Below are 8,864 nucleotides of genomic sequence, written 5' to 3'. Positions count from 1 at the left end.
AAAGACCATGGCCTGTATCAGGCGCACCTTAGTCTCCAGAGAGACACTGTTGCTCTTGAGTACTTTAGAGAGGTCCCTAACCACAGACTTTCCCATTGCAATACGTTTTATTATTTCCTGGCTGCTGGTGCCAAGAGTGTTGACCGTGGAGCTGAGCAAACTGAAGCTGTGAACAATCTCAATCTCTTTGCCATCAATCCTGATGCTACTGTTTGTTCCAGTGGTGAGAATCTTTGTCTCTTTGACATTGAGCTCTGACATCCATATTGAAGGCTGCAGTCCTTGACCCTCTGCAGTAAGTGCACGAGGTCCTCCTCAGTTTCAGCGAGCAGGGTTGTGTCATCTGCATAATGCAGATTGTTGACAGATCTTCCACCATGGGTGTAGATCCAAGTAAAATGAAATTGTTGACAACTTCAGTCATTTCTTCATCTACCATGATGTCATCTACTGGCCTAGTGGTAAGGGGTTTTTCCTCGACGTTGAGATGTAATCTGTATTGAAGGTTGCATTTTTTGCTTTTCTGTAGTAAATGATTCAATTCTTTATATATAGAGAGGTGTCATCTGTATAATGTAGGTTGTTGATGAATGTCAAAGGAATAGATGCAACAACATTAGAGTGGCTGAGTCTGACTTCTGCCTGCTTCATAAAAGGGAACTGTCCCCATCAATAATATCTATAGTTGTTGTTGTTGTTGTTAAATGCTGTTGGGTCATAGATGACTCATAGTGACCCTATGAATGAAAGACATGAACACTTGTACAACTTTCATCATTTCTCCAAGTTCATAGAGTTCCTGGAGGCAAGCTGTTTCCCAAGTGGATGCCACTCCTACTTGCTTGTTTTAATCGGAGAGCTCCACCAAACACTGTCCACCATGGGTAACTATTATTGCATTGGATGCATCAGTGTCACAGTGTTCAGCATCACAGCAACCACGAGTTACCTCTGTACAGCACAGATCAGTGCTATACCACTTAGAAGAATGTTTGACTAAAAACAATTAAAACCAGGCCTGAGGGCCGCATATTAAAATTACTCACCTTTGACTTGGTAGCATAACTTTCTATTCACCAGGCCCACAGAGCTCTGTCTGTGTTGTTGGTGGTTTTGTTGAGTGCCGTCAAGTTGTACCAAAAAACCCCCACATGGCCAGACATGCCACCCTAGATGCTCCAGCATCTATTTTTACAAATCACTGGGTCCAATGCTTGTTGCAACTTAATTTACAGACTTTATTCATAGTTGTTGAATTTATTAGGGAAAAAGATTTAGGAGTGGGGCAAGATAGGGGGGAGCAGAGACTATCACACAATACAAATCCAGATTTATCCAACAGAACCAAGTCAAATTAAATGAAAGACACTATTCTTCCTTTAGTTCAGACAGCTTCTCAGTCAAAAAGTCAAAGTCTAGATTCAGTTCAGCAGCACAAATAAACCTTTGATTTCTTCAATTATTCAGCAAACTTTATCTCAGAGAAGTTACAAGTCAACTTTTTCTTTCAATCACCCAGCAAGCAAAACCTTTAACTGTGGCTCTATCTCCAGGGTTCCTCTAGTTACAGCCTGCCAGTCTCTTCACAGTATTGTCATAGTCTTCTAATCCTCTCTCCACAACCGTCTCTCACAGTGCCTTCAGTCTCCACAGAGTGGAAAGCACTCACTCTTATATTGGTCTCACAGCTGTTGATGATTTGCAAGAGCATGTGTCTATAGTTAAGGTAGCTAGCAACCATGCCCCCAAATAGGGGGCTAAAATAATGGATAGAAAAGCCTATTTTCAAGGGTTCTGACACCACAATGAGCCATTTTCCAAATACATGCCACATTTTTCTTGATATAGTTCAGCTTCTCAAATATTTTGCTCAGAATACAAGTGAAATAGGTATGGAAAAAAGACATGGGCCTGAATCACACTTCTCCTGATTTCAAACCAGCAGTTTTTTTCTTGTTCTGTTTGGACAGTTGCTTCTTGGTCTGTGTTAGGTTTCACATGAGCATAATCAAGTGTTCTGGGATTCCATTTTTCCCAATGTTAGCCATAATTTGTTATCATTCACAAAGTCAAATGTCTTTGTATAACTAAGAAAACAGAAGGAAACATCTTTCTGGTATTCTCTGGCTTCAGTCAAGATACATCTGACATCAGTAATCTCTCATACTACAGCCTCTTCTGAATTCAGCTTGAATTCCTCGCAGTTCCCTATTGATGTACTAGTCATTCTAAAATAATCTTAAGCACAATTTCACTTGTATATATTAACAATACTGTTCAATAACTTACACATTTTGTTGGATCACTTTTTTTTTGAGAATGGGCAAAAATACAGATCTTCTAGCTGGTTGTCTTCCAAATTTCTTGGCATAGGCTAGTGAGCATATAGCCAGAGCTGTATCTGTTTCCTGAAATAACTCAATTGGTATTCATTCCATTCATTCCTGGGGCCTTATATTGTGCCAATGTCTTCAATCCAGTTTGAACTTCTTCCTTCAATACCACTGGTGGTGGTGGTTGTTGTTATGTGGCATCATGGTAAAGAGCATGACCTTAAAGAGTCACATTATCCAACTCTATTTTCTCCCATCCTCATCTATAAAACACACTATATTACATCCAAAAAAAAGTGATCGATTTATTTCTAAGTTTGAATTCAGAAATTGGTATTTGGATGTTATCATGTAGCATTTTTTAAAAACCAGAGAAAACTCAAACGTAATTAAGAATGTTTTACATGGATTTTTAAATCTTCATCCATCATGAGAATTTTTAAAGAGAATGAAGAGCAATCAACAGAAGTTTTTGTTAACAGAAAAAGAAATCAAAAGGTCCTAAGAGTAACAGGATAAATGAAGGAGATAAATGGAAAAAGAGGATGTAAAGGAAAAAACAATTTGGTGAAATCAGAATTTTGGTTAATTCCTTGGAAAAAACAAACTTTAAAAGGAAAGTATATTTTCTTTATTATAATAAAGCATATATTGTTTATTTACAAAACTGAGAACAGAAAAAAAAACAAGTCAGTCACAGTTATTTGGCACATTTCTTTCCAGTGGTTTCCTTCCACACTCTTGTTCTTCTTTTGGACTGTGGTGGTCATGTTCCATGTTCACATTTTTAAGATTAGCATTATAGCAAAGACTTCATTTCTTGCAATATATTTCCTAATATATTTCCCTTTTTTTATCTATACAATGTTTTCTTTTTAAAACATTTTTATTCTGATCTGAGTGAAAACTTATAAAGCATATAATTTTTCATGAAATCATTTATACATCATTGTTTTCTAGTATCAGTTATAGTACCCACAGCATCTAGTCATCTACTTATTGTATACTGCCTATCTTTCCATTGATCATTATTAGTGTCTATGATTTCCTAGTATTTTTAATTGGCTCCACTGAAAGTACAATCATGTAAGTAGTATACATCATTGATTGTTCCGATTATTCAGATTGTTTTTAACATTGTTTTAAAATGCTACAACAGAGCACTGTAAACCTTTTATGAGTTAGTGTGCCTAAACATTTTATTTTTCTCCCACCAGACCCAGAAACCAAACTATTTAGAACACGGCATATAGGATTGTAAGCTTTTTAAATGAAAAGGTTAAAATGTTCTCTAAAATCGGTATACCAGTTAATACTGACAGATAAAGTGACACCTAATTTTATTTTTTAGTTATAGTAATGGTTTGGTTTTTTCTTTTTTCTGTCAGTTTTTAATCAGTTATTTTCATTTTATGACATTTGTTTTTCAAAAGGTAGTTTTAACTGAATAATTTCCAAAATAATTTTATTTCCAAAATCTTAGCATTCAAAGTAGTAATTCCAAAAGTAAATTAATTTAGACAACTGCTATAATTTCCTTTATTTTAAAGTACATATTCATAAATAATTTATATTGCATTGAAACAGGTGAGGGAGAGAACTGTTTAGGAGGAATATATGATTAGATATTATTGTCATGAGTCCAGAATTAAAGTTGCATAGTGGAGTGGACTGGGGGGGGGGAGGGGGTGTATAACAATGAAAGAATCTTTTTTATTTTCCTTTCTTTTTTTTTTTTTTACTTTACCAAGAGAAAAGTGAACTGGAGGGGAGGGATGGGCAGGGAGGAAAGTTTGCAAAAATGAATGAATGGAAATCAAAAGTCTCTGTAAACATTCACCAAAATTTAAAAAAAAGTACATATTCATACATATAGTCCTATTCATTAAAAACACACAGTCACAGAGTCAATTCCAACTCATAGTAACTATACAGGCTAGAGTAGAACTGTCCCAAAGGATTTCCAAGGGTTCAAAATTGGGAAAGGTGTACATAAGGCATGTGTCCTATCTCTATACTTTTTTAATCTATATGTGGAACAGATTATCTGGGAGGCAGGGGTCTATGAGAAGAAATGTTGCATCAGGATTGGCGGGTAGCCTCATCAACAATCTGCATCATGCAGATGATACAACGCTGCTTGCTAAAACTGAGGAGGACCCAAAACTCTTGCTGCAGAAGTTCCAGGACTGCAGTCTTCAATATGGATTGAAGCTCAACATCAAGAAAATAAAGATTCTCACTACTGGGTCGACTGGCAGCATCATGATGATGGTGAAGAGACTGAGAACGTCAACAGCTTTAGATTGCTTCTTCCACAATCAACACTCTTAGTATCAGCAGCCAGGAAATAAAAAGATGAATTGCATTGGGAAAGTCCACAGTTATAGACCTCTCCAAAGTACTGGAGACTACAGTGTGTCTGATCCAGGCCATGCTCTTTGCAATTACTTGCTATGCATCAGAAAGCTGGATAGTGACCAGGGATGATAGAAGGAGAACTGATACCTTTGAATTGTGGTGCTGAAGAGTATCGAATTTATCATGGACTGTTAGGAGAACAAACAAGTTCAATCTAAAGAGGGTGAGACCAGGCTGCTCCCTGGAGGCAAGGATTCTGAAGCTTTGTCTGACATACTTTAGACATGTTTCAAGGAGGGATCAGTCCTTGGAGAGGGGCATCATGCTTGGGAGGGTGGAAGGACAGTGCAAGAGAGGAAGAACCAAAACAAGTATATCATCTCACCCCAGTAAGAATAGAAAAATTTAACAGAATACCAAGCAACAACTGCTGATGAGGTTGTGGAGAAACTGGAACCCTTATTCACTGTTGTTAGAAGTGTAAAATGGTGCAACCACTGTGGAAGGCAGTATGGCGCTCTCTCAAAAAGTTGCAAATAGAGATACCATTTGACCCAGCAATTCCACTATTGGGAATATACCCCGAAGAGACCATAGCTGCCACCCAAACAGATATATGCACACCCATGTTTATTGCAGCTTTGTTCACAATAGCAAGGAGTTGAAAACAACCTAAGTGCCCATCAACAAAAGAATGGATAGAGAAACTGTGGTATATTCACACACTGGAATATTACATTGCATTGAAAAACAAGGAACTCATGCAATATTATTCAAAATGGGTGACCCTGGAGGACATTATGCTGAGTGAAATATCTCAGTCACAAAAGGACAAACACTGCATAGTGCCACTGTTGTAAAACAGTACTGACATTGGGGTTAGGGGAAGACTGAGAAAGATGGGATACGGCATTGAAACAGATGAGGGAGAAAACTATTTAAAAAGGGATATGTGATTACGTATTATTTTCATGACAGGAGTCCAGAATTAAGGCTGCATAGTGGATTGGACTTGGGGGGAGGGATTGTATAACAGAGATTGTACAACAATGAAAGGATTTTTCTTTTACTTTTCAAAGAAAAGAGTGAAATGGGGGAGGGAAGGGTGGGCAGGGAGAAAAGTGCAACAATGAATAAATGGAAATCTTCAGTCTCTATAAACTTTCATTAAAATTATTAATAAAAAACAGTAGGAAGAACCTCGATGAGATGTATTGATTCAGAGTCTGGTGCAATGTGAGTAGCTGTGTCAGAAACAATAAATGGCACAGGATAGAGCAGGTCTTAGGCCTGTTGCACATAGGGTCACTATGAGTAGCAAGCGACTTGATGGGACATAACAATAGCAACAACATACATCTTTATGGAAGTTTCTGAAGAATGACTAGTAGGATTGAACTACTCAATGTCCTTCCCATTTACAGCAGAGAACTTAACCAACGCGCCGCTAAAGATCCTTCACATAGTCTCATTGCAATGGAGTGAGAACTGACTCATAGCTGATCCTCCAGTAGGTTTCTGAGATTGCAAGTTGCACAGGAGGAGATTGCTCATCTTTCTTCCTCGGAGGTGCTGGTGGATTTGAAGGGCCAGAGAGGTAGGTGCTCCCTGCCTTTGAGTAAGTAGCACAGCTCCCTATGAACCACCTCACCAAAGTTTTCTTCATAGTGTCTTAGCTACTACTAATACTTCAGATATTTGTGACAGGAAGAGAAACAAGAATTTACTACAAAAAACCTGCATTTTTTTCTAGTGTACATATTACTTCCCAGATATAGAACAAATCACACAAAATAGGTAATTCCAATTATTCAATTTCTACCTTCTCAAACCTGACATTTTCAAATCTGTTCAAAAGATAGTATCAAACTATACCACTATATTTTATTATAAAAATATTTCATTTGATAGCTATGCCATCAACAAATGCTTAAGTAAAGCATAATTACATTTAGTAGTTTGGGAGCATTTAGCACAAATTGATTAGGTTCTTACCTTTCTCAGTTTTTCTGGGGAAAATTCCAAGCCAACAAGAAAAAGAGTGAAAAATACACCAAATTCTCCTAATGTTTCCACTTGTACAATAGACTGAAAAACAAGAATAATTTAAAATCAGATACTTTTCTGCTTAACATACTGAGTAGATACAACAGAAAGATCATGTACTAATATCGGACTACTGCTGTAAAGGCATTCAAAGAAACAATTCTAATTTTTTTATATATCCAAGAAAATGGTCTCATGCCAGATGTAGTATTTTTCCCCTCCTGTGATTAGCTAAATATATAATTTATATTCTAAAAATCAGCATGTAGATTAATTTCTTTTCATATGCATGAATTATTTTCACATTCATTTTTCAGCTATTGGGTGGGAATGACAAATAATTAAATCTAATGCTTGAGTTTCATACTTAACTAATATATGGTGGATGTTTTATTTTGGTTTTTTTTTTACCAACTGTGAACAACTTTAGTTTGCTTGGCTCCACAATCAACACTCTTGGTACCAGAAACCAGGAAATTATAAGATGAATTGCATTGGGAAAGTCTGCTGTCAGAGACCTCTCCAGAGTATTGAAGAGTAATAATGTCAGTCTGGAGACTAAAGTGTGCCTAATCCAGACCATAATCTTTGCGATTACTTGCTATGCATCAGAAAGCTGGACAATGACTAGGGATAATAGAAGGACAATTGATGCCTTTGAACTGTGATGGTGGAAAACAGTAGTGACTATATCGTGGACTGGTATGAGAACAAACAGGTTTGTCCTGCAGAGGTGAGAGCAGACTGCTCCCTGGAGGCAAGGATTCTCAAACTTCATCTGGCATACTTTGAACATGCTGCAAGGTGGGACCTGTACTTGGAGAGGAATATCATGCTAGGGATGGTGAAGGGACAGCTCAGGAGAGGAAGATCCTCAATGAGATGACTGGTGTAATGGGAATAGGTGTGTCAGAGACAGTAATATTGACACAGGATAGAGCAGGGTTTAGGGCTGTTGTACACAAGCTCGCTGTGAGTCACAGGCAACTTGATGGCACATAACAATAACTATAACAACAACAAGGTTAGTTAGAGTATAAGAATTGCTTCTAACTCATGACAACCTTTCATGTGATTGTCTCATCTTTTTTCTCTAGAGAAGCTGGGGAATTTAAACTACTGATCTTTTGGTTAGCAGCTCAATTTGCAACCCACTTAGCTAAAGAACAATTATGTCAGTTTAAAGATTAAGGTGTAGCTGATCCAAGCTCTGATCTTTAATTGCTGTGTATCTCCGAGTTTGACAATAAATGAGAATTGTGGGGAAAAATCGATGGCTTTGAGGTGTACTTAAAAGTCCATTGACTACCAAAAGAACAAACAAGTTTGTCTCAGAGGAAGTAGAACCAGGGTGTTCCTGAGAGGCAGGAGGGTGAAATTCCACCTCACATACTTAGGGCATTTGGTCAGAGGAGGCCAGTCCTTGGAAAAGGACATCATGCTTGGAAAGGTGGAGGGTTACATAACGAGAGGAAGACCCTCAATAAGATGTATTGATACAGTGCTTCTAACAACTGGCTTGAGTATATTAGAGATTGTGAGGATGGTGCAAGGTAGAGAAAGGTTTAGATCTGTTGTTCATAGAATCGTCACAAGTTGTAGACAGCTCAATGGCACCGAACAACAAAGAAAAGAGGGCTCTTAGGTCACAAACTTTAATATTTAGTGTTTTCACAGTCTATATTTGTTTTGTTTCTCATTTCCTTTTTACTTATTTATAATGTCATTATGCTACAGTAGAGAATGGTGTTTATAATTCTTATATTTTATATTATTATTATACACTGTTTACAGTTAAGGTTTTACTGTAAATACTAACATTTGCATTTGTTCAATGAACATTTGATAAAATAGCATAGGCATTTTTCTTCATGGACCCTCAAGTATTTATATACACTATCCCAATCCACATTTGTTCCCATCCCAAAGAAAGATGACCCAACAGAGTGTTGAAACTATAGAACAATCTCACTGATTTCATATGCAAGCAAGATTCTACTGAAGATTATCCAAAAACGACTGGAATAGCACATCAGCAGAGAACTACCAGAAGTCCAGGCTGGGTTTAGAAGGGGTCGTGGTACTAGGGATATTGCAGCTGATGTTAGATGGATCTTAGCTGAA

The 8,864-nt window shown here is 37.3% G+C and overlaps 1 protein-coding gene across 1 annotated transcript in view; it reads right to left on the bottom strand.

Moving 5' to 3' along the window:
- Window positions 1-8,864, bottom strand: part of TMCO3 (transmembrane and coiled-coil domains 3) — a 94,825-nt gene that overhangs the window by 70,824 nt on the left and 15,137 nt on the right. Inside the window, exon 5 of the mRNA XM_006883810.1 lies at window positions 6,690-6,782. Within this exon, the coding sequence (XP_006883872.1) occupies window positions 6,690-6,782 (93 nt within the window). The remainder of the gene's footprint in view (window positions 1-6,689; window positions 6,783-8,864) is intronic.

The sequence above is a fragment of the Elephantulus edwardii genome, unplaced genomic scaffold, assembly GCF_000299155.1.
Source record: "Elephantulus edwardii isolate Elephantulus edwardi_28Jun2011 unplaced genomic scaffold, EleEdw1.0 scaffold00030, whole genome shotgun sequence".
NCBI classification, from domain to species: domain Eukaryota; kingdom Metazoa; phylum Chordata; class Mammalia; order Macroscelidea; family Macroscelididae; genus Elephantulus; species Elephantulus edwardii.
This window is presented reverse-complemented; position numbering and strand designations above follow the sequence as displayed.